Source organism: Bufo gargarizans, chromosome 1 (assembly GCF_014858855.1).
Source record: "Bufo gargarizans isolate SCDJY-AF-19 chromosome 1, ASM1485885v1, whole genome shotgun sequence".
Lineage (NCBI taxonomy): Eukaryota > Metazoa > Chordata > Amphibia > Anura > Bufonidae > Bufo > Bufo gargarizans.
Genome location: NC_058080.1, coordinates 572,703,635 through 572,730,740, shown reverse-complemented (window position 1 = coordinate 572,730,740; position 27,106 = coordinate 572,703,635). Strand labels below are relative to the sequence as shown.

At 42.2% G+C, this 27,106-nt stretch overlaps 1 protein-coding gene across 1 annotated transcript in view; it reads right to left on the bottom strand.

Moving 5' to 3' along the window:
• The window catches only part of MPHOSPH9 (M-phase phosphoprotein 9), an 89,193-nt gene extending 67,299 nt beyond the window's left edge, over positions 1-21,894 (bottom strand). Inside the window, exons 1-9 of the mRNA XM_044275700.1 lie at positions 21,817-21,894; positions 14,996-15,102; positions 12,145-12,271; positions 10,821-10,910; positions 7,335-7,879; positions 4,306-4,411; positions 1,645-1,726; positions 1,461-1,555; positions 209-325 (exon numbers count right to left, since the gene is read on the bottom strand). Coding sequence (XP_044131635.1) covers positions 209-325; positions 1,461-1,555; positions 1,645-1,726; positions 4,306-4,411; positions 7,335-7,879; positions 10,821-10,910; positions 12,145-12,271; positions 14,996-15,069 — 1,236 coding nt within the window. The 5' untranslated portion in view covers positions 15,070-15,102; positions 21,817-21,894. The remainder of the gene's footprint in view (positions 1-208; positions 326-1,460; positions 1,556-1,644; positions 1,727-4,305; positions 4,412-7,334; positions 7,880-10,820; positions 10,911-12,144; positions 12,272-14,995; positions 15,103-21,816) is intronic.
• Between the last annotated feature and the right edge of the window lie 5,212 nt (positions 21,895-27,106).

Here is a 27,106-nt window from a genome sequence, read left to right as displayed (position 1 = left end):
ATGGAGATGAGCTATACCCAAGGTCTTCTGTGTCCCCCAAGGAAACTGGGCGAGAAATATTTAAATCATCTAAGTCCATCATCATGTAATGCATGTTCCCCACTCGGCTGCTCCGATCTTGAACTTCACATTCATAGTGATTTCACATAATGGTGACCAGTAACTCCATTTTACTACACGCAGACCTGTATGTCAATGTGATTTTTACCTCTGGAGGATGAGTGTGCTCAGAAGGAGACACAGGTTCCCAGACAGAGCGCTGCCCATGCCCTCTTTGTTTCTGGTGATATATATCTGTTAGAGACGGAATCATCACTTCTCCAGCCTTATACAAAAGAGAAAAAAAAATTGTACTGACATTTATCCTTTATATTTTATATGATACTCTTCTTCGGCTACTTTCACACTAGTGTTTTTGCTGGATCAGGAAGGGTTCAGCAAAAACGCTTCCGCTACTGATAATACAACCGTCTGCATCGTTATGAATGGATCCGGTTGTATTATCTTTAACATTGCCAAGAAGAATCTGTCATTAACTCCATTAAAAGTCAATGGAGGACGGATCCCTTTTCTATTGACTTGCATTGGGGTAATGCCGGATCCGTTTTGCATCCGCATCCCACGACAGAAAGCAAACTACAACATGTTGCGGTTTGCTCTCCGGTATGGGAACTCAACTAAACGGAACGGAATGCATTTTGAAACATTCTGTGCTGTTCAGTTTTGTCCCCAGTGACAAACGGAAGTGTTTCTTTCCGGTATTGAGCCCCCTATGATGGAACTCAATACCAGAAAAATGTAACTCTAATGTGAAAGTACCCTTAAACTAATTTCATTTATACTATATATGTATTTAGGGAGTGTATTCTTTTTGGAAAAATGCTATACTTTTAAGAGTTCAGTTGCCTCATAATGTGCACTTTTTTGGTTAATACCAGGAATGGTTGCCAACCAGAATTCCACTTATCCAAAAATCACGGACAGCCAACATTTTTTACGGACAAATTGGAAAACCATGATAAAGATTATAAGTAATCCATGTCTATAGTTCAATATACTGATAAGAGCTCATTACCAGCATTTACCGTGAGCCGTAAAATCATGACAATTACCACCAAAATAATCTAGTCATGCACCACTAGCCTAAAAAATTCACAGACATCAATTTTTTTTCACGGACACAGGAAAAATGTCGCCTATTTTTATGGGCTGTCCAGGAATTTCTGGACAGTTGGCAACCCTGATACCAGGTCTCCATCCCGATGGACATTGCCTCTGCATTACCTTATAGAGTACCAAAAGGTATTGGGATTCACACATTAAAAAGTGCAATGATCATCAATGGGACCAATGGAAATCATGGCAGGTAAGCCATTTTAATTCCCACCACCTCGTCCGCTTATAAACTGCATACACTAAATACAGTAAATACACAGAACCAGGATATACAGAACACATACCTCTTTGGGTGTAAAAAGTTTTGAGAATCCAGTTTCAAAATGTTCAGGTAAAGGATGGTACATCTCCTTGTCATCCATCATCCAGTATGTAAACCCTATTAACATAATTAATTATTATTTTTATGGTTTTCATTTTCAGCGAAGAAAGAACACAATATCCAGTACTATATTCAAGCGTATTTACCAGATCCCCCAGAAAATAAAGAATTTACACTTTCTGTCCGATTGAGGTAAAATGTATTTGATGAACCATCTGTGCATTCAAGCTGAAAGACATAAAAAAAAAAAAAAAAGATTTAGAGAAGGAATAGAAAATGTGTGCAATTTTTGAACGATCACAAAACATGTTATCTGTGTGTGGTACTTCACTTTGTTCAGCCTGTAATTATAGAAACTACTGATGAATTATTCCGGGAAGCAGGGCAAAGTTTTACATCCAAAGGTAACCTTTACAAAATGGGCCTCACAAAATGAGGATAGTCTTTATCTGGCCTAACATATTATAGGGGTTCTCAGCTTTAGGCCAGCCTTAAAGGCCTTTATGAAGGTTTTATTCCAATGACCTATCCTCAGGATGCCGGTAAGCTAGCTGTTTGAAGAGGCTGATCAGTGGGGTTGCCGGGAGTCGGCCCTCACCAATCAGATACTGATGGCCTATCCTGAGGATAGGTCATCAGTATAAGGACTCATGCACATGAGCGTAATGGCTCAGTACCTGTATTGTGGACCGTAAACGGCCTGTCCACAATATGCGAGCACTGGCCGCGTGCACTTCATTTGCAGATGCGGACCCGAATGGGTCTGCGATCCATAAGATATGACCGTAGATAGGACTTCACCTATCTTTTGCGGAGTGGAGGCACAGATCGGAAGTCCACGGAAGTACAACTTTCGCGTCCATGCCTACGCACCGCAAAAAGATAGAACATCTTCTATATTTGGATGAATGTTGTGGATCGCGGACCCATTCAAATCAATGGGTCCATATCTGCAAATGGAGTGCACACGGAGAGGGCATGTGCATTGCAGACTGTTACTTGCGGTCCACAGCGCGACACTGAGCCATTACACTCGTATGCATGAGCCCTAAAATGCTCAGAAAACCCCTTCAGAGTTTTTTTTTTTTTTTTTTTAAATAAGCAGATCACAAAATCCCCCCTGCTGGAACTCCCATTGATCAGCTGTGATTTGTGGTGAAACCAAGCAGTGTGTTTAATTTCACTACAAGGTAAAATAGTCATTATTCAGTACCTGTTCAAATTGGTTGTCTGTGTAATGTGGGGCAAGACGTGTACCCCCGGAGCTCTACTCTCTTGCCATGAGTATCCTGAACATAGGAACCCCTTCTTAACATAGAATGCCCTACTATGGCAAATGAAAATTGGTTTTCTACACTTTTACAAGGGGTTAAACAAACTGTCGGCTGAACACTCATTTGGCCAATACTTAGTTCTCCCAAGTGTGCAGGGTTACTTCAATTAGGAAAGAGGAATAAGCCATTGCCAGACTACTTGGAAATTTAAAGGGTTTGTGTCATCTTTTACATTGGTCCTCTGGAACCCGCACTCTCTCTCTAGAACAGGGCCCCCATTAACTTCTATGGGAGTTCCAAAAACAGCCGAGTGAATGTGCTTGGATATTTCTGGAACTTCCATAGAAGTTAAAAGGAGTGCATGTACAGCCGCCTCCCCATTCACCTCTATGGAAGTTCTGGAAATAGCCAAGCCATAGGTTGGTTATTTTCAAAACTCCCGTAGAAGTTAATGGAAGGTGGCTGTGCTTGCACAGAGTGCCCTTGTTCACTTGGGGGCCCTATTCTAGAGATAGGTGCAGGTCCCAGAGGTGGAAGTCCCAGCTACCCAACATTGCTAGGATATGCCACCAATGTCCAATGTCTCAGATAAAACAATCCTTTTAACATAACAATAAATGAATGTATTGAAAAACAGTATTTCTGTTACACCATGGAAAAAAACAGCTGTGTCACTGTTCTGTTTTTAGGGTTTCGTTTTTAAACTGTTAACAGTGCACTAGTCAATATGATTATGGAGAATTTATATAGTTTTTGTGTCTTACTACTTATACCATTAAACAAAATGGTTGGTTAGTAAAGAGTGTTGCCATATTGAGACCTTTAACTTATTTTATTTTTCATTGAATGAGCTGTGGCAAAAATAACATTTCTATCACTTTTTAATATTTTTTTTGGGGGTGGGGTGGGGTGAAATTGACCAAAAAACAAAACAAAAACAGCAACTCTGGTATTGTGTTTTTCCTCCTTAACTGCCTCCTGAGCTGTGATAGGTAGAGCTGAGACACGCCCCCTGAGCTACAGCATAAAAGACACTCCCCTGAGCTGCAGCTTGATATAAATTTAGCAGAGCAATGCATGGGGAGATCTCTGGATCCATGTGAGGTACAGGGCTGGTTCTAGCTGTGTTAGAAAGAGGTTGTCATGTCCTATATGAGGTCTGATCTTAGTCACTTTATTTTACTATTGAGAAGGGGGGTTAGCCCCAAAAGAACATGCGATTGTTTATACAATACATTGTAATATCTCTGGAGGTGAAGCTGGAGAAGCGGCAGTGAAAGCTCTGACCTTTAAAATTCAGTGTGGCTCAGAGTATATAAGATTATCTAGGTGACAAGATGTTTTTATAAGTTTGTTAAAGACCTAATCCTGAAGCTTCGGCATTCTGGAATTTAGCAATGCTTTAGAACATATGACACCTTGAGATACCAAGTAGGTTCCCGGCTAGGTCTGCTACCAAAAGTGCTGTATGTGGATTTACACCAAAATGTATGCACTCACTGTATGTAACAAGGGATACTGAGAATGGCTTACATCAGAAGGAGAATGTAACTCAGCTGAATGAGCAGGAATCTGGTCCATTTTGGTAGACTTTTTACACTGAGCTCTTTTCAGCTTCTGAGCCCAGGTTGTCAGTGATCTAGAAGTAGGAACAAAACAAAACCCCAAAAAACACAATGACAACAATGTTCAAAACTCTGAAAGACTATTTTTTTGTATACACATGTATAATTAAAATTAGGCAACAAAAATGATCTATATACATAAAATGCATGACTGTCTACCCTGTGATTCTCAAGACAAGGGTCTTCAGTAAATATGATGGCGGAATAGTCACAGAAAATGCTACCATTAGCCAAGACGGCACAAAAAATATTGTGCCCTGAAACCAATATATTTGTGGCATTTTGGCTAACAAGAGCCAAAATTAGCCCTGTCTCCATAATGTGTTGCGCTTAGATAGGGCTGATGACAAGTCCACTTTTAGGCTGGGTACAGACTTAGTGGAATCTGCAGGAAACCTGCTATGTCTGAGGCCGGCATTACAATTATTCCCTGTGTGATATACAGTTTGTCCCAATTGCTCCCAGTACAAGCAGGAATATCTGACAATAAGCTTGCAAGGATTTAGGGGCTTCAACAAAAAGTTTCTGTAGATCCCCTCTTTCCTTGATATTGTGTACCTTATTTTCTCACAAAGTATCATGATCACACAAGATTTTATACACAGTGGATTTAGTGCAATGTTTCCATCTGTACAATGGTTTTTAGACATGGCCAATGAAAACACCTTTCTGCCCAGGCCATTTTTAGCAAATCTGACATGTGTCACTTTATGTGGTAATACCTTTAAAATGCTTTTACTTATCCAGGCCATTTACAAAAATTTTGAAAAATGTGTACATTTCCAGATTTAAATTTCTCTACTTTTATAATAGATAGTAATACCTTCAAAAATAGTTATTACTTTACATTTCCCATATGTCTACTACATGTTTGCATCATTTTGTAAATGCCATTTTATTTTTTGGGGACGTAAGAAGGCTTAGAAGTTTAGAAACAAATCTTGAAATTTTTCAGAAAATTTCCCAAACCCACTTTTTAAGGATTAGTTTAGGTCTGAAGTCACTTTGTGAGGCTTACATAATAGAAACCACCCAAAAATGACCCTACTTTAGAAACTATACCCCTCAAGGTATTCAAAACTGATTTTACAAACTTTGTTAACCCTTTAGGTGTTCCACAAGAATTCATGGAAAATGGAGATGAAATTAAAAAATTTTACTTTTTGGGCAGATTTTCCATTTTAATTAAAAAATTCCGCTAACAAAGCAAGGGTTAACAGCCAAAACAAAACTCAATCAAACTTATTGTCCTGATTCTGTAGTTTACAGAAACACACATATGTGATTGTAAACTGCTGTACGGGCACACGGCAGGGCGCAGAAGGAAAGGAACGCCATATGGTTTTTGGAAGGCAGATTTCACTGGGATAATTTTAAGCTGCCATGTCACATTTGAAGACCCCCTGATGCACCCCTAGAGTAGAAACTCCCAAAACAGTGACCCCATTTTGGAAACTACGGGATAAGGTGGCAGTTTTGTTGGTACATTTTTAGGGTACATATGATTTTTGGTTGCTCTATATTACACTTTTTGTGAGGCAAGGTAACAAAAAATAGCTGTTTTGGCACAGTTTAAATTTTGTCATTTACAATGCTCATCTGACAGGTTAGATCAAGTGATATTTTTATAGAGCAGGATGTTACGGACGCGACAATACTAAATATGTATACTTTTTTTGGTTTGTTTCGGTTTTACATAAAGTATTTTTGAAAGAAATCATGTTTTAGTGTCTTCATAGTCTGAGAGACATAGTTTTTTAAAATTTTTGGGCGATTTTCTTAGGTAGAGTATCATTTTTGCGGGATGAGATGACTGTTTGACTGGGGTGCCTATGACTTTTTGATCGCTTGCTATTGCACTTTTTGCGAAGTAATGTGACAAAAAATGGCTTTTTTTTTACACCATTTTATTTTTTACGGTGTTCATCTAAGGGGTTAGTTCATATGATATTTTTATACAGCAGGTCCTTACGGATGCGGCGATACCTAATATGTATACTTTTTTATTTAAGTTTTACACAATAACATTTTTTAAACAAAAAATAAATAAAATTGTGTTTCAGTATCTCCATTTATTTTTTGGGCGATTGTCTTAGGTAGGGGCTCATTTTTTTGCGGGATGAGGTAACGGTTAGATTGTTTTTTTGGGGGGGGGGGCATACACCTTTTTGATCGCACTTTTAGTGATGTAAGGTGACCCCAAAAAGTTTTTTTTAGCAGTTTTTATTTTTTTATGTTCATCTGAGGGGTTAGGCCATTTGATATTTTTATAGAGCCGGTCGATACGGACGCGGCGATACCTAATAAGTCTACTTTATTTTTTTTCCTTATTTTTTCCCCTATTTTTTACTTTATTTTGGGAAAAGGACGCTTTTTTTATTTTACTTGAAACTTTAATTTTTTTTCTGTAAAACTTTACTTTCTAAACTTTTTTTTTAAACTTTATTTTTTGTCCCACTCTGGTACTTTTTTGTCCCACTCTGGGGGTCTGATCCCCTTTACAATGCATCACAATACTTCTGTATTGTGATGGATTGGCTGTAAGTGTATTACCAGCCTGCTTGCCTGTGAGATCCAGGGGGCTGTATCTCACAGGCTCTCATGGAAGGCAGCCACTATGCCTAAGTAAGGTATCGGGCTGCCTTCACTGCCATCAGGTCCCCATCACAGCAGTGCGGGGACCCGATGGGAGCTCCGATCCCCGCACGTACATCGCATGTGCTGCAGTCAGCGCTGACCGCGGCACGTCAAGGGTTAATGCACCAGCACCGGTGATTTCACCAATGCTGCCGCATACAGCAGGGGTCCGTCTATCAGTGACTGCCGGACCCCTGCCACTGATCACGCGGGCGCAGCTCCTGCACCTTCCCGATCAGCGCGCCATACATGTACGGCGCTGGGCGTTGAGGGGTTAATACGGGTATTCACACCACATACCTGTTTGGCTGACTACTGCTGCAGGTAGTATTTTTATCACAGTTGAAATGAGATTCTGAATTCTCCGATGAATGCCCCTCAGAGGATTTCTGATGACACCATGCACCAGGTAGCAGCTTAAAGGGTTTTTCACTTTCTACAGGTACGTGCTTAAAATGATGCGGTCTTACAGACTCAGCTCTGCATTCTTTTAAAGTCTCTTTTGCAAGCAGTCTTGTCTCCCTTGAGGTATTCTGACTGCAGCTGCTTAAACAAGCGTTTGGCTCCGAGGCAGAATGTGTTCCATAGCCGCTGCTGATGGATGTGTTCTCCAAAAAATGCTCCTGTGTAATAAAAGCTCTTTGCTGAATATCAAGTTCTTTAAACAGATGGAGTGGGTTGCTCAAGTTCTTCCCCCTTTCTTCATCCTGTGTACGCTGCTCATCTTGAGGTTTTAGAGAATGGGTATCATATGTCACAGGTAAAACGGCATTGCCAGTTACATAACTCCAAGGAGAGCTGCCTTCTTGTAAATGGGCCAAGTGCTTAATTTCTTCTCGGATGAGCTGAAAATAAAGAATAACCAGCAAAAATATATCCCATTAGTACAAAGACTGATTAATGAAATGGCACAGAAATACAACATAAGAACTGTGCACACAATCGACTCATCTTTTATAATGTAAGAAAAGCCTTTTTATCTTCTGCTTAAACTCACTTTTATGTGCTTGTATGTGTTGTGAATATATGCCGAAATGTGAACAAATATCAGCAGCTACAGGGCTGGCAAGCCAAGTGCGACATCACTGAAGCAGAAACATTACCCTTTCCATAATGACACTAACATAACAGGCTCCAACAACAAAAAAGTCAAACAGGGTTTAAAAAAAACATTTTACAAAATAATACATGTACAATATAAAATACCTTCTACTAATAAGCTATAGTGTAAGGAATCACATGTACTGCTTGACAACTAGAAGCATATCACCTTTACAAGAAGCAGAGGCTTCACAAGGCAAACAGGCATTTTCATTTTTAAAATAAAAATCTCTGAAAACTAGAGCATTGTGGCCACATTACTAAAGAATAAAGCTTTATAAACCCTTCCAGGCCCCAACGCCAGTGTTTACAACGTGGTACATTGGCCTCCACGATGTGCTCATGTCACAGCTGCACGGCTTTATACAATGTCATCATAGTGGACCATGATGGGAGTCGCAGTCAGGAGATCACAACGGATCACACTATACAACAGTACAAACACTAATGAGGGTGGTCTGCGTGTAAGGGTACTTTCACACTAGCGTTATTCTTTACCGGTATTGAGTTCCGTCCTAGAAACAAATTGACTTTTTGGTGAAAATGTCTGATACATGTGTGGAAAAGCGTCAAGAACTTGGAAGAAATTACGCAACACAACTTCTTTAATGTGGACCATCATATTTTTGTAAAATGTTGTTAGATTATTAATGAAGGTTTTATTTTAACCCCTCCCCGACTGCCATACGGCTATATATGTGCTAGCTGCACATACCCCGTACAGCTAGCACGGGTATAGACGTCATGGCAGCTCTTTAATCCAAGCGCTGCAAAACGCAATGGCAGCGCCCGATGGTTGCCATGGCTTTGCACACGCGTCCGGTGTTGCCATCTACAGGAAATCTGATAGTATTATACTTTGCAATGCAAGAGCAATGCAAAGTATAGTACAGTCATCAGCTCACTGGATCTTCAAGAAAATAATAAAATAAAATAGTGAAAATAATAAAAGTAAAAATAAATAAAAATGTAAATTTAAAAAATGAATTGCCTTTTCCTATAAAAAATTATAAAAGAAAACTACACATATTAGGTATCACCGCGTCCGTAACAACTGTCTCTATAAAGATATCACATGATCGACCCCGTTCGATAAACACCATAAAAAAAAAAAAGTGTCAAAAAAGCCATTTTTTGTCACATTACATCACAAAAACGGAAACACCGAGTGATGAAAAAGGTGTATGTAAAACAAAAAAAATGGTACCAATAAAACAGTCACCTCATCCCGCAAAAAATGAGACCCTACATAAGAAAATCGCTCCAAAATGTAAAAAAAAAAAAAAAAAAAAAAAAAACAAACTATAGCTCTCACAACATGGAGACACTAAAACATAATTTTTTCATTTCAAATATGCTATTATTGTGTTAAAGTGAAATAATTACATATTAGGTATCGCAGCGTCCGTAACATGCTTGATAAAAATATCTCATGACCTAACCCCTCAGGTGAACACCGTAATTTTTTATTTTTTTTTGAAAAACAGTGCCAAAAAAGCCTTTTTTATCACTTTACATCACAAAAAGTGCTACACCAAGCAATCAAAAAGGCGTATGCCCCCAAAATAGTACCAATAAAACTGGCACCTTATCCCCTAGTTTCCAAAATGGGGTCACTTTTGGGGATTTTCTACTATAAGGGTGCATCAGGGGGGCTTTAAATGGGACATGGCATCTAAAAACCAGCCCAGCAAAATCTGCCTTCCAAAAACCATATGGCGCTTCTTTCCTTCTGCTCCCTGCCATGCGTCCTTACATCAGTTTACGACCACATGTGGGGTGTTTCTGTAAACCGCAGAATCAGGGTAATAAATATTGAGTTTTGTTTGGCTAGTAACCCTTAATGTGTTAAAGAAAAAAAAATGTAATAAAATGGAAAATCTGCCAAAAAAGTGAAATTTTGAGATTTAATCTCCATTTTCCTTTAATTCTTGTGGAACACCTAAAGTGTTAACAACGTTTTTAAAATCAGTTTTGAGTAACTTGAGGGGTGTCGTTTCTACAATGGGGTTATTTATGGGGGGTTTCCACTATGTAAGCCCCACAAAGTGACTTCAGACCTGAACTGGTACTTAAAAAGTGGGTTTTGGAAATTTTCTTAAAAATTTTAAGAATTGCTTCTAAACTTCTAACGTCCTAAAAAAATAAAATGACATTTCCAAAATGATGCCAACATAAAGTAGACATATGGGGAATGTTAATAAATATTTTATGAGGTATCACTTTCAGTTTTAAAAGCAGAGAAATTAAAATTGCGAATTTTTAAACTTTTTCAATAATTTGGGATTTTTTCATAAACAAAGGTGAAATATATTGACTAAAATTTATGACTGTCATGAAGTAGAATGTGTCATGACAAAACAATCTCAGAATGGCTTGGATAAATAAAAGTGTTCCAAAGCTATTACCACATAAAGTGACGCATGTCAGATTTGTATATTTTGACCTGGACACTGGGGCATCAATGACCCTTGGTCATGAAAGGGTTAAAGAGGGATAGATGGAAGGTTTTTGTGCCTTATGGCAATTGTAATTAATAGTGATGAGTTACTACAATGCAAGCAAGGAGCTTGGATAGCAATATCTACAGCAAAGTTATCATGTTAGAGCATATAAATGTTAAACGTATCAAAACTTCCCTTCAACAGAAATTTCAAAGTGAAGTGGGAAAGCCTCCGTCCTCACCTGGAACTGATGGCTGAACTTTTCCTGTTGGGCATCTAGCTGTTCTTGACATTGCCGTTCAACCAGCTGAAATAACTGCAACCATCGGGCCTAGAAGAGAATTCAGAATTTTGAAAATATAAGCGGTAGATTTATCAAGATTGAGGTTTTCTACGCCATTTATGATCTCCACTGCGCTGGAGTGAGACGTACTTAATTTACCGCCACCAATCATGAAAACGGCGTCCCTGTACCCCATGGAGCCCTCCTAAAACCCCTGTACTAGGCTATCTCTGGTGCTCCAACAGAAATAAATGGAGTGGTGACGCGCATTTCTGACCAGCCGTTCCGTCCATTTCAGGGGGGCTCCATGGGGCGACTGCTAATCCATAACCTGCTCAGTCTGTTGGAGCAAGTGAAAATATTTATTTCATTATACCTAGAATAGGAATATAAATACACAAAACAAATACTTCTTTTAGGCTACTTTCACACTTGCAGCAGAGTGATCGGGCAAGCAGTTCCGTCGTTGGAACTGCCTGCCGGATCTGGCAATCTGCAGTAGACAAATCCAAAGGCGGATCCGTCTCACAAATGCATTGCAAGAACAGATCCGTCTGTCCATTTATGATACGGACAAGCAGATCCGTTTCAATTTTTCTTCACATTTTTAAAGGTCTGCGCATGCGCAGACCGGAAGGGCGGATCCGGCAATGCGGTATTTTTAATGCAGGATCTGGCACTAATACGTTTCAATGTAAATTAATGCTGATTCTGGCATTCCGGCAAGTGTTCCGGAATTTTGGATGGAGATAAAACCGCAGCATGCTGCGGTATTATCTCCGTCCTGAAAAGTCAAAAAGGCTGAACTGAAGACGTCCTGATGCATCCTGAACGGATTTCTCTCCATTCAGAATGCATTAGGATAAAAGTGATCAGTTCTTTTCCGGTATAGAGGCCCTAGGACGGAACTCTATGCCAGAAAAGAATAACGCTAGTGTGAAAGTACCCTTAAATGCCAGTGAGAACATAGCAATAATATATGCCATAAATTTCCGATAGATTTTTGAAAACCCCATCTACTAAGAGAACTGGGGAGCCCTGATCCCATATGAACAGTACAAGTGAAACAAGGATGGCTAATAAGAAGAGGAGAAGCCAGTGATATCCAAGCATCTCGCTATTATCCTCAGCTTCTCCACCGCTAAAACAGACACCACGTGACCTATACCACAAAACAGGGCTCAATTGAGCCCCATTCTCCTGAAAGGTGGGTGTCATGGAGGTAGCATCTCCACCTATTAGACATGTACAGCATAACCAAAATATATAAATTATGTGATACCTCACAACTTTTCCTGGCTTCTAGATCTGTCTGGTCGTTGACACACAAATTTTTTAAGAAAGAGGTCTGCAAGTCATCGCACTGGGAGGAACTTTCAGCCACATTTGCTCCTTTGCTTGATTCACTCCTAGATGCCAATTACACACAAGAGAAATTAAACAAATGAAACACCATAAATATTTTTACATTGGAAAGGATTTCCTAAAATAAAGCTGATGGCGAATGTTGCAAATGCGGCCAAAAGATACAAATTAGACACAAAGAGACAAACACGCCCTACGCTATAGACACAGATTTAAAACATAACATTCTGCTTGCTTACAGCTGCCACTAGAGGGAGCTGTGTACTACAGTAAGTTATTCTTCAGTTCATTGCACAAAGTAAGCTGTACGTTCCTACAGACCAACCTGTGGCGTGTGTAGGTAACAAGAGTGTTTTGTATTCTGCAAGTCAATCAGTCCACAGACTAGTTTAAATGCTGCATAAAAGCTGATGGTCAGTCAACAGTGTAGTGTAAATGCTGAATAAAAGCTGCAGATGGAGAGTCCACAGTGTAGTGTAAATGCCGAATAAAATCTGCAGCTGGCGAGTCCACAGTCTGGTGTAAATGCTCCATAACAGCTGCCGCCGGTGAGTCCACAGTGTAGTATAAATGCTGCATAAAAGCTGCTGCTGGTCAGTCAACAGTGTAGTATAAATGCTGGATAAAAGCTGCTGATTCCACAGTCTATTGTAAATGCTGCATAAAAGTTGCTACGGGTCAGTCTACAGTGTAGTGTAAATGCTGCATAAAAGCTGCTGCCGGTCAGTCCACAGTGTAGTGTAAATGCTGCCGGTCAGTCCACAGTGTAGTATAAATGCTGCATAAAAGCTGCTACGGGTCAGTCTACAGTGTAGTGTAAATGCTGCATAAAAGCTGCTGCCGGTCAGTCCACAGTGTAGTGTAAATGCTGCCGGTCAGTCCACAGTGTAGTATAAATGCTGCATAAAAGCTGCCGCCGCTCAGTCCGAGGTGTAGTGTTAATGCTGCGTAAAAGCTGCCGCCGCTCAGTCCACAGTGTAGTGTTAATGCTGCAGAAATGCTGCTGCTGGTCAGTCCATTCTGGGTTCACATTCTCAGAATCCTTAAAGGGGTTTTCATGCATGCTGCTGCTATGAAAATAGCCAAAATGCTGTACACAGCTATCACATCCAGAGGATAGGTGGTAATTGCTTATGACTGGAATACCCCTTTAAATCTTTGCATATGTCATAAGCTCTGCAACCTTCTAGTACACTTTGTGTTCAAATTCTTCACCATTTTCAGGATAACCTATCCACAGCGATAGGCCCCCCATGATCACAAGAAAGGGGGCCCAGTACCCTCTGCAGCCCCCTGAAATAAACAGAGTGCCCAGTCGGGCATGCGTGCGGCCGCTCCATTCATTTCTATTAGGGCTGCACAATGTGGGAATTTTGTGCGATTGCGATTAGGGCCCTAAAAATTGCGATAACGATATGAGATGCGATATTTTAAAGGGAATTGTGCTAGAGGTGTATTTGCTTGGATTTTCCCATATGAGCCGCTGACACGGCTGGGTATGACATAGTTATGGGGGATCTGTGGAGGGCGCCGTTATGTGGGGGATCTGTGGAGGGCGCCGTTATGTGGGGGATCTGTGGAGGGCGCCGTTATGTGGGGGATCTGTGGAGGACGCCGTTATGTGGGGGATCTGTGGAGGACGCCGTTATGTGGGGGATCTGTGGAGGACGCCGTTATGGGGGGGGGGGGAGATCTGTGGAGGACGCCGTTATGGGGGGGGGGATCTGTGGAGGACGCCGTTATGGGGGGGGGGGGGGGGGATCTGTGGAGGACGCAGTTATGGGGGGGGGAGATCTGTGGAGGACGCCGTTATGGGGGGGGATCTGTGGAGGACGCCGTTATGGGGGGGATGACACTGTTATAGGGGATGTGTGCTATGACACATAGGGCCATGAAGGAGCCAGCATAAGACACACATATAGCATCTTATGCTGGTCCCCCTCATGGCCCCATGTGTCCCCTCATGTGTCCTAAACTGCGCACATAATTGGCTTTGTGTGTAAAGTATTTTACTACTGTGTGAAACAAGCTCTCTCCTATTGATAAAATGGCCAGCCTCTGTACTCACTTTAACAGTACTATGAATGCACTGCAGCGAGCGGTAGCGAGCTGGCCGGCGCGTGACTGACGTCACTTAGTAACGCTCCTCCCACTTCAGGAAGCAGGAGCGTTACTAAGTAACGTCAGTCACGCGCCGGCCGGCCCGCTCGCTGCAGTGCATTCATCGTGACAGTGAGTACAGAGGCTGGCCATTTTATCAATAGGAGAGAGCTTGTTTCACACAGTAGTAAAATACTTTACACACAAAGCCAGTTATGTGCGCGGGGCCCCTTCATATATAATCGCTGCATTTTCAGATCGGCCAAATCGCCATATCGCATTTGGCGATTATCGCGATGCGATTATTTTTTCGATATATATCGTGCAGCCCTAATTTCTATGGGAATTCCAGAGATAGTGAATGTCTGCTACCTCCGGAATGCCCATAGAAATAAATGAAGAGGCCACGCACATGTGCGACCGGCAGCTCTATTCATTTCAGGGAGGGTGCAGGGGGTAGTGGGCCCCCGTTCTTGTGATCGGTGGGGGACCCAGTGGTAGGACTCCAACAAATTTAATAGATATCCTTTGGATATGGGAAAACTTCAAACAACTGGAATACCCCTTTAAGTGCAGTGACAATGTGGGCACTGACGAACACACATTACCATACATAAATGGCTGAGACTCTCTATTTTTGACAACAGATGACAACTTTAAAGTATTACCTATCGGTCTGATTTTTAATGCAGGCTGAATCTGGTGGCTCTTGAGGTAATACTGCCACATTTGAAGCCTCCATGTTCGGGTTTGCTTAGCTGTTGTCTATTACACACTGAGGAGACAAAAAAAAATGTCCATACTTTAGGAATCTGTAGCTAGAGCGGGAACAAAAGACTTTGACTTCATGAGAAGACTGAATAAAGCCATAAAGAAAACAATATTACAGTAGTGCGATATCAGACTTTACAACCATAACAGGGTTCATACAGCAAGAGATGCATCCCTCTGAAGATCACGAAGAGGATCTACTGGACTAAGGAATAGTTCAAATCTGGATCTATAGTGCCTTCAGCTGCACACAAAGAGGACCGAATCTTGGAAAATTTTTGAGGGCACCTGTGATTTTTGTAGGTGGCCTCTTTAAATTAAAGAATAGTTGTTGTTGCCACAGTCAACGGCCTTCTTGGCCATTAAGGCTACTTTCACATCTGTGTTTTTCCTGGATCCGTCATGGATCAGCAAAAACACTTCAGTCATGATAATACAACCGTCTGCATCTGTTATGAATGGATCTGGTTGTATTATCTCTAAAAAAGCCATGTGTCAGAGAAAATGGATCCGCCACCATTGACTTACAATATAAGTCATGACGGATCTGTCTTGCTCTGAATCCCAGGAGGCACTCAAAAACGCTGCTTGCGTCGCTTTTGTGTGCGTCATGGAAACGCAATGAAGTGGAACGGAATGCATTCTGGTGCACTCCGTTCCCTTCAGTTCAGTTTTGTCCCCATTGACTATGAATGGTGACAAAACTGAAGCGCTAATTTTTTCTGATAAAACTATGGACATTACGATGGAAACCTGCTAGACTCCATTAAAGCCAATGGGCGGCTTTCCGGAATTGTTGGTGTCTGTGCCATGTGACAATTCTCTTACTGCTGTCCAATGAAAGGACAGAAAAATGGAAATGTCGAAACAGATGTGAACCTAGCCTTAAAGGGAACCTGTCAGCAGCAAAAGCCATTCCAAACCGCCAGCAGTACCTTCAAGTAGCCGGCAGGGAGTTTCGAATGATGATTTTCTTACTGCATTCTGATGAGGCAGAAAGTATGAAAAACATAGTAACATAGTACATAAGGCCGAAAAAAGACATTTGTCCATCCAGTTCGGCCTGTTATCCCGCCGTTAACGTTATTTTATCCTCCGTTCGTGCTCTTTTCCAGTCAGGCTTGAAGTCAAGGGCGCAGCGGCCTCCTTGGTTCAAGTCAAGGTAACCTCCCCTCCTCCTCATTGTTGGCAGCGGCAGCTTCTGATCGGAGCCTAATCCTGGGGCTCCGATCGGTTACCATGGCAGCCAAGACGCTACTGAAGCCCTGGCTACCATAGTCCGCTCCCTGCTGCTGTGTGCACTATGCACAGGGCAGCAGGGAGAGTGTGACGTCCTATTCACCCTAATAGAGCTCTATCAGGGTGAATAGGACAAGGGATGAAAGGATCCTAGGTTCTAGCCCCTAAGGGGGAAATAGCTATTAAATAAACTGTAAATAAAATAAAAACACACCAAGTATAAATCACCCCCTTTCCCAATTTTACATATAAAATATATAAACATATCACATATCGCCACGTCCAAAAAGTCCAAACTATTAAGATTTATATTTTTTTTAATCTATGCGGTGAACGCTGGAACAGAAAAAAATATATAAAAACCTGTGCGATTCGCCATTTTTTTAAAATGCGGAATGCACGTGGCTTTTTGGGCGTTTTATTTTTTTCGGGTTGTATCGAATGGTATCGAGTATCGTTATACTTTTTTATGGTATCGAAATCGAATCAAAAATTTGGTTTCGCAACAACTCTAGTCACGACTAGTATCAACTGGCCTGGGCGGGGCTAAGCTCCATTCAAGTGAACAGAGCTTAGCCCTGCCCAGGCCATTGATACCAGTCGTGATGTCACTGGGCCTGCGGTAAACAGTGAGAAGGCCTTCTCAAGCGGCTGAACGGCGGGGGTCGCACGCCCGCCAATCAGATGCTGATGATCTATCCACAGGATAGATCATCAGTTTAAACAAACTGCAGAACCCCTTTAAGGTGAAACATGGCAGGGTCCTGAAGGGGTTAAAAAATATAGATGTGTGCATCGCTGCACATAAATAAATAGGTCAGAGTGATATCTGTGAAAAGACAGCTTTGTGTATAAGCCCTTAGTAAGTTGATGATATAGCATGTTTCTATAAGTTACCATACAGTGGCAACCCCTTTAACCCCCTAACAATTTTTCCAGAGCTCAGCTCTGGCTGTGGGAAAAGCACTTAAAGGGGGTTCTACAGCTTTTTCTTTACTGATTATCTATCCTTTGGATAGATCATCTGCATCTGATTGGCTGGAGTCTGACACCCAGGACCCCCGCCAATCAGCTGTTTGAGAAGGCAGCAGCACTGGCATTAGTGCTGCGGCCTTCTCGCTGTTTACCTCAGGACTAGTGACGTCACTGCAAGTATCACTGGCCTGAGCACAGTTTAGCCCCACCCAGGCCAGTGATACTAGTGGTGATGTCACTGGGAATGCGGGAAACAGCGAGAAGGGGTAGATATGACTATTCGATCATTTGGTATTGCATTTTTTGTGATGTAAGGTGACAAAATGGCTGCTTTAGCACACACTTTTTATGGCATTCAGCAAGCAGGGTGGATTTGATTTAAATCAAACCGATTTAAATCACGATTTAAATCACTAGTCAGGCTACTTTCACACTAGCGTTCGGCTGTCCGCTTGTGAGCTCCGTTTGAAGGGGCTCACAAGCGGACCCGAACGCTTCCGTCCAGCCCCAATGCATTCTGAGTGGACGCGGATCCGCTCAGAATGCATCAGTCTGGCGGCGTTCAGCCTCCGCTCAGCAGGCGGACACCTGAACGCTGCTTGCAGCGTTCGGGTGTCCACCTGGCCGTGCGGATCCGTCCAGACTTACAATGTAAGTCAATGGGGACAGATCCGTTTGAAGACGACACACTATGGCTCAATCTTCAAACGGATCCGTCCCCCATTGACTTTCAATGTAAAAGTCTGGACGGATCCGTTCAGGCTAATTTCACACTTAGACATTTTTTGACAATATAATGCAGACGGATCCGTTCTGAACGGAGCCACCGTCTGCATTATATGAGCGGATGAGTGTGAAAGTAGCCTCAGTAAGACTTGATTTAAATCATAGTTTTTTACATAAAGATTCATATTTGGACAATTTTTCTGTTGTACTTATGAAGGAGAAAAATAAATCATTACCTTAATTATAACAATTTAAATAGGATTTATTCAACTGAAACAATAACATTACAGCATGTTATTTGCTTAAACATCCATGTTTGTTGCAGTGTTTGCATTTTGCACGCATGCCTGCCTTACCGATAGGTAAAGGAACTTCATTAAAATATTGCCAAACTGGGTCTCTTTTACGGCCTGCTGCCATTATAGTTTTTTTCCTCCAAGGAAAGAATGTGATAAACCTCAGGTCATACACACAAAAAGATCGAAAGACTTGTCTGTCTGTGGCTGTGCAGTACTGTGCTCAGAAAGTTTCATTTTCATTTTGTAGTACTCCTTGTCTGCTTGCCTTTTCCTCCTTACACTTAGTTTCACTTTCTTCTTGCGCAGATCTATTCCACTCCAAACAATCAGAAAAATATTGTTTATATTCTATTCACTGAACTTTAAACTTAGCACTGAAGGGGTTGATTCTGTATTTATAGGTTTGTAGAAGTTAGGATTAAGATCTTTTTCTCAACTCTTCATGTTATAAATTCAGTTTTGAGAACTCCAAAATTAAACCAAGCATCTGTGATAATATCTTGTGGGCAGAAAAAACTACCCAGTAATCTTACAAAAACCTCTGGAAGAGAATTTAACGAAAAAATAAAACATATACATGCCTTATTCTACATAATTAAAAAAGTAATCTTTATTTCATAATGAAATAACCTTTGGATGGTAATATATTTTCCTCAAAAAGCATTTTATATTAAAAAAAAATCTGATTTAAATAAAAAAAAAAATCAGATTTTTTCAATTTAAAAAAAAAAAAATCATTGATTTTTATCCACCCTGCGTTCAGGTGACGGGGTGGATCATAATATTTTTTATAGAGCCAGTCGTTATGGACACGGCAATATACAATACGTCTGTTTTACTTTTTTTTTTTTTTTTTCAATGTGTTTTATTATGGGAAAGGGGCTTGCTTTTTTTTTTTTTTTTACTTGAAACTTTGCGATGCGTGAGTTGAACGCATTGCACCTGCACTGAATCCCGACCCATTCATTTCTATGGGGCTGTTCACATGAGCTGTGATTTTCACGCATCACTTATGCGTTGCGTGAAAATCGCAGCATGCTCTATTTTGTGCGTTTTTCACATAACGCAGGCCCCATAGAAATGAATGGGGTTGTGTGAAAATCGCAAGCAAGTGCGGATGCGGTGCGATTCTCCACGGTTGCTAGGAGACGATCGGGATTGAGACCCGATCATTATTATTTTCCCTTATAACATGGTTATAAGGGAAAATAATACCATTCTGAATACAGAATGCATAGTAAAATAGCGCTGGAGGGGTTAAAAAAAAAGAAAAAGAAAAAATAATTTAACTCATCTTAATCCACTTGCTCGCGCAGCCCGGCATCTCTTCTGTCTGTCTTCTGTGCAGGAACAGGACCTGTGGTGACGTCACTCCGGTCATCACATGATCTTTTACCATGGTGATGGATCATGTGATGACCGGAGTGATGTCACCACAGGTCCTGTTCCTGCACACCGCAAAGAAAGAAGACAGAAGAGATGCCGGCTGCGCGATCAAGTGGATTAAGGTGAGTTAAATTATTATTTGTATTTTTTTTTTAACCCCTCCAGCGCTATTTTACTATGCATTCTGTATTCAGAATGCTATTATTTTCCCGTATAACCATGTTATAAGGGAAAATAATACAATCTACAGAACACCGATCCCAAGCCCGAACTTCTGTGAAGAAGTTCGGGTTTGGGTACCAAACATGCCGATTTTTCTCACGCGAGTGCAAAACACATTACAATGTTTTGCACTTGCGCCGAAAAATCGTGCATGTTCCCGCAACGCACCCGCACCTTTTCCCGCAACGCCCGTCTGAAAGAGGCCTAAGGTGCTGGATCTCACAGCCTTCTCTGCCATCAGATCCCCATCACTGGAGCGCGGGGACTTGATGGGGATGTGGAGGGAACCCGTACCCTCCGCAAATCCCCGCATGCTGCGGTCACCTTTGACCGCGCCATACAAGTTGTTAATACGCCGGCATCTGTGTTTTCATCGATGCCGGCATATGCAGCAGGGGCCCAGCTGTCAGTGACTGCCGTGTCCGTGCTGCTGATCGGGTGGGCGCAGCTCCTGCACCCGCCCGATCAGCCTGCAGTACATGTTCGGCACTGGTCCTCTACGGGTCAACTGTTCTGCCTGAGCCTGGGCAGAAGGGGCCTGCTTTAGCTGCTTATCTCCTATCTGGTAGCATCTAGAGACATGGGCCTGGCATTCTAGGCTTTCATACCAGCATTAGCACAACATAAGCAGGAGATATCACCGTTAGAAATCAAGTTGGGAATAAATTGCGGTAAAACCTGCTTTTACTTTCACTTTGTTTGAATGGCAGCTTTCAAACAATACAAAGCCCATGTCTCTAGTTGCTACCAATCCAGAGATATAAGCAGCTGCCCCCCACGCCTTCAGTTGCAGAGCTGACAGGCTGCAGGAGGAGAGGAAAAATAATTTAAAAATATATCGAAATTTGTCATTATCATCATTGTAGTGATCCACATAAAGTTATGCTATTTATACCACACAGTGAATGCTGTAAATGAATTCCAGAAAATAATGTAAAATTGCTGGTTTTTATCTTTCCCCCTAAATAAAAAAAAATAATATATAACTTTTTATTAAAAATTTAAAAAGTTATGACTGCTGGAACACAAAGGGGGAAAGGGTTACTGGTTCTTACGGCTAAAATTAATTATGACACTAAGGGCTTAAAATGCAATAGTGTCCCCTGAGTTGTGCGCCAACAAGATTGCCAGGCAGCGTTTTGTGTGACACCTTTGTCCCCCATGCCATGCCTAGCATACAATCCTGGATCTGCCACTATACAGGGGTTAATCTAACTAGAAAATAAAGGAAAATGGTTATTTTCCCACTCAAACCTCCTGGTAGAAAGCACACATAATACAATAATATAACAGTCATATCAATTAGTAGGTGTGTAACCCCCTCAGCAGCAGCTAACTGGTCCAGCCCCTACCACACACTTGTCTGCCATTGGCTGGACAGTTGTTATTGTAGACTGTTGACAACAATACTTGTTTCTGATTGGACACCGTACACGTCAATCATCGCCTGACCCGCCCCGTTCTCCAGCTGTATAGAGCTGATGCCGGCGGGAAGAAGGAGACGTGTCACAGACATAAGAGGTCGCGCGCTGTGGAGTCTCCCCCTCAGCTCGTGTCAGCCTCTCAGGATAAAGGCAGCGAATGAGTGGGTCACCTCAGGGACGGCTGCTGTGCTGTCACACACCATGCAGCTGCGACACAGACAGCAGGCACATAATGACAGGGCTGCAGCTCTGAAACACGGGAGCGACACTGCTAATAAATGTCACGACGCCCAGTATTTATGTCGCGTGCGTATTACCGCTGCAGGCAACTTTCAGAAGAGGACGCGTCCGCTGACCAGCACAGGACACCGCCACCCTCCCCCTCCCATTAGCGCCCCTCAGGGCATTACAGATGGTCCATTAAAGAGTTAATTACGTGCGACTAACCTGGCTAGCCGGTGCCATGCCGAGCAGCTCCCGGCCATCCTGCGATGTCAACGTTGTCGCATTGTCAATAAAGCTGGGCGGAAGGCTGGCTCTGTAGTCACCGGCGGGGCGGGTTTAAAGGGGAGGATGAGGCCATTGGCTCCTGAGAGAATTCAAATACAGAACAATGCAGGGCAGGGCAACCTCACCTCATAATGTGCCTGCTGCAGAACCTCTTTACAAGGAGCCTCTTGATTGAGTTGAATACTTTTTCAGAAAGGAGGTCTGCAGCTGCTAGAGTACTGTTAAGTATATTACTGCAGCTGCTGAAGAACCTCTTCTAAGGCTGGATTTACATCTGCACTAGGCTGTGCCAGATTGGCGACCTGTGGACCCTCTGGTTAAGGGTACTTTCACACTAGCGTCGCTGGATCCGGCAGGCAGTTCCAAACCTGGAACTGCCTGCCGGATCCAGCAATCTGTATGCAAATGGTAACCATTTCTAGACTGATTCGTCTCACAAATGCATTGCAATAACGGATCCATCTCTCAGTTTGTCATCCAGAAAAACAGGAATGGGAACCCTCATCTGATGAATCTAGCGGGTCAGAATATGAACCTGTAGAAAGCAGTGGCACTCTGACCCAAAGTTCGGACGAGGAGGTTGAGGTCCCTGATACCACCAGGCGTACCCGGCCCCGTGTTGCTAGACCATAGGTTGCGCAGGATCCGCTTCAAGGGCAGCAGAGTGGGGCTGGCGCTGTCGGATTACATGGTGAGGCATACACCAGCAGCGCAGCCCATCCTGGACCTAGTACCAGCACTGCCGTAGAACATGGTGAAGTGGCGAGCACCAGAAGGGCAGTTGAAGCTGGTACGGTGGCACGTGCAGTAGTTCCCCCGTCGCAGCCACCGCACAGACAGGCCCGTAGAGCTCCTAGAATCCCAGAGGTGCTGGCAAACCCTGATTGGCAGCTCCCAACTTCAGCCGCACTAGTAGTTCCCCCTTTCACTGCCCAGTCTGGAGTTCGGGTTGAGACAGCTCAGATCGGTTCGGCACTGGGGTTTTTTGAGCTGTTCTTGACTGCGGAGCTGTTGGACTTAGTTGTGGCAGAAACAAATCGATATGCCACTCAATTTATAGCCGCCAACCCGGGAAGCTTTTATGCCCAGTCTTTCCGGTGGAAACCCATCGCAAGTTTCCGAAATTAAAACTTTTCTGGGCCTTCTCCTCAACATGGGCCTAACTAAAAAGCATGAATTGCGTTCATATTGGTCCACGAATCCAATTCATCACATGCCCATGTTCTCTGCTGCCATGTCCAGGACATGATTTGAGACCATCCTGCATTTCCTGCATTTTAGTGACAACAGCACCTCCCGTCCCAGAGGCCACCCAGCTTTTGATCGGCTCCACAAAATTTGGCCCCTCATAGACCACTTTAACACCAAATTTGCAGATTTGTATACCCCTGAGCAAAACATCTGCGTAGACGAGTCCCCTACCCGGATCTGTGAGGGTAAAGATCAGACCCTGGAGCCGGTTGGTTGCCCTGACTAGCTGGGGAGCAGTGGGAAGACAGTCTGGGACTTGGTCTCACCCTTATTTGGCAAGGGGTACCATCTTTATGTGGAGAATTTCTACACAAGTGTGCCCCGTTGTGCTCGTTACCACCCGTCTTGCAAGGGGGGAGAGGGCTGCCTTGTGTAGGGAAGAACTGCTCGCGATGAAATGGAAAGACAAGCGTGACGTTTACATGCTCTCCTCCATTCACGCAGACACGACAATCCAAAATTGCGCATGTTTGGTACCCAAACCCGAACTTCTTCACAGAAGTTCGGGCTTGGGATCGGTGTTCTGTAGCTTGTATTATTTTCCCTTATAACATGGTTATAAAGGGAAAATAATAGAATTCTGAATACAGAAATAGCGCTGGAGGGGTTAAAAATTATATATTTTTTATTTAACTCACCTTAGTCCACTTGTTTGCGTAGCTCGGCATCTCCTTCTGTCTCCTTTGCTGAACAGGACCGGGGGTGAGCATTAATTACATGAACAGGACCTGTGATGACGTCACTCCGGTCATCACATGGTCCGTTACATGATCTTTTACCATGGTGATGGATCATGTGATGACTGGAGTGACGTCATCACAGGTCCTGTTCATGTAATTAATGCTCACCCCAGGTCCTGTTCAGCAAAGGAGACAAAAGGAGATGCCGGGCTACGTGAACAAGTGGACTAACGAGAGTTAAATAATATTATTATTTTTTTAACCCCTCTAGCGCTATTTGACTATGCATTCTGTATTCAGAATGCTATTATTTTCCCTTATAACCATGTTGGTGTATGCGGCACTGCAAGACGAGATTTCTCCTCTGCAGTAAAAAAGATATGTTTGCCGATGCTTATGACCTGAGGGGGCGGTGGTGTTCATATGCTTTGGCAAACACTTTGTATATAATAAAATAAAAACCGGCAAGGAGGCTGAACGGAAGAAAAAAAATCTCATTACCTGTATGCTCAATATAAGGAGAATAGCAGAAACTCCTAATGCTGGCCATACATGTAATGATTGCGGAGACCCTCAAGTGCCAGGGCAGTACAAACACCCCACAAATGACACCATTTTGGAAAGAAGACACCCTAAGGTCTTTCGCTGATGGGCATAGTGAGTTCATAGAAGTTTTTATTTTTTGTCACAAGTTAACGGAAAATTATGTTTTGTTTTTTTTTCTTACAAAGTCTCATATTCCACTAACCTGTGACAAAAAATTTAAACTTCCATGAACTCACTATGCCCATCACGAAATACCTTGGGGTGTCTTCTTTCCAAAACGGGGTCACATGTGGGGTATTTATACTGCCCTGGCATTTTAGGGGCCCTAAAGCGTGAGAAGAAGTCTGGAATCCAAAAGTCTAAAAATGCCCTCCTAAAAGGAATTTGTGCCCCTTTGCGCCCCTAGGCTGCAAAAAAGTGTCACACATGTGGTATCGCCGTACTCAGGAGAAGTTGGGCAATGTGTTTTGGGGTGTCTTTTTACATATACCCATGCTGGGTGAAATATCTGTGTCAAATGACAACTTTGTATAAAAAAAAAAGCGAAAAGTTGACTTTTAGAGAAATATTTCTCTCACCCAGCATGGGTATATGTAAAAATACACCCCAAAACACATTGCCCTACTTCTTCTGAGTATGGCGATACCACATGTGACACTTTTTTGCAGCCTAGGTGGGCAAAGGGGCACAAATTCTAAAGAGCACCTTTAGGATTTCACAGGGCATTTTTTTACAAATTTGGATTTCAAACTACTTCTCACGCATTAGGGCCACTAAAATGCCAAGGCAGTATAAATACCCCACAAGTGACCCCATTTTGGAAAGAAGACACCCCAAGGTATTTCGTGATGGGCATAGGGAGTTCATGGAAGTTTTTATCTTTTGTCACAAGTTAGTGGAATATGATACTTTATAAGAAAAAAAATATCATTTTCCGCTAACTTGTGACAAAAAATAAAAACTTCTATGAACTCAATATGCCCATCAGCGAATACCTTAGGGTGTCTTCTTTCCAAAATGGGGTCACTTGTGGGGTAGTTATACTGCCCTGGCATTTTAGGGGCCCTAATGCGTGAGAAGTAGTTTGGAATCCAAATTCGTAAAAATGCCCTGTGAAATCCTGAAAGTACTAATTGGAAATTGGGCCCCTTTGCGCATCTTGGCTGCAAAAAAGTGTGACACTTTTTTGCAGCCAAGATGCGCAAAGGGCCCCTAAAATGCCAAGGCAGTATAACTACCCCACAAGTGACCCCATTTTGGAAAGACACCCCAAGGTATTTCGTGATGGGCATAATGAGTTCATGGAAATTTTCATTTTTTGTCACAAGTTAGTGGAATATGAGACTTTGTAAGAAAAAATAAATAAAAAATCATCATTTTCCACTAACTTGTGACAAAAAATAAAAAGTTCTATGAACTCACTATGCCCATCAGTGAATACCTTAGGGTGTCTACTTTCCGAAATGGGGTCATTTGTTGGGTTTTTCTACTGTCTGGGCATTGTAGAACCTCAGGAAACATGACAGGTGCTCAGAAAGTCAGAGCTGCTTAAAAATGCGGAAATTCACATTTTTGTTCCATAGTTTGTAAACGCTATAACTTTTACCCAAACCATTATTTTTTTACCCAAACATTTTTTTTATCAAAGACATGTATAACAATAAATTTAGAGAAAAATGTATATAGAAATGTAGTTAAAAAAAAATATGACAACTGAAAGTGAAAAATGACATTTTTTTGCAAAAAAATAAAAATCGGTCATTTTTGATTAATAACAAAAAAAAGTAAAAATTTCAGCAGCAATGAAATACCACCAAATGAAAGCTCTATTAGTGAGAAGAAAAGGAGGTAAAATTAATTTGGGTGGTATGTTGTATGACAATAGAGCAATAAACTGAGAAAGTAGTGTAGAATTGTAAAAAGTGGTCTGGTCATTAAGGGTGTTTAAGCTAAGGGAGCTGAGGTGGTTAATACTGGAAAAACGTAACACAAGTGTGAAAGTACCGTAAGGCCTTACGCACACGACCGTTGCCTTTTTTGCAGAACGGACCATCCGGCCCACAATAGAACAGTCTTATCCTTATCCGTAGTGTGGACAAGGATAGGACATGTTCTATTTTTTTACGGATGGCACAGAACGGCCATACGGATGCGGACAGTACACGGTGTGCAGTCTGCATCATTTATGGGCCCACTGAAGTGAATGGGTGTGCCTCCGACCCGCAAAAATACACGGACAAAAAATATGTGTTTCCAGTGTTATGTTTGCGCCAATAGGCTATGTTCACATTGCTGAACAACAAAAATAAGGCATACTGCACATAAGTTAAGCCACCCATGGTCGATGGACCTCACTGACTGTAGGGCAATCTTCCAAACAGAGCATCCGATGCAAATATGAACAAAGCCTTAGCGTTACATGCTGCGCTATTTGTGCCATTTAAATTGTCTGGAAACATCAGTGGAGCCCCCATCAGAGAGCAGGAGTGAGGAGGGGAGATGAGCCGTACAGGCTTTTACATATATCAGTTCTATATGTAAAAATGTTTGGTGAGGGTCAATACACAGACCTGTATGGCATGGGGGTCTGAGTAATCGACATAAGCCTCCTCAACACCGTGCTCATAGCTACAACATGCGCATAGTACACATGATATACAAAAGATGTGAATATTGAAACAGAATTCTTTCACTGTTGTCTTCTAAGTCATCAATACTGAGTCCCACTTCCTGCAGAAAGGATCGGGATC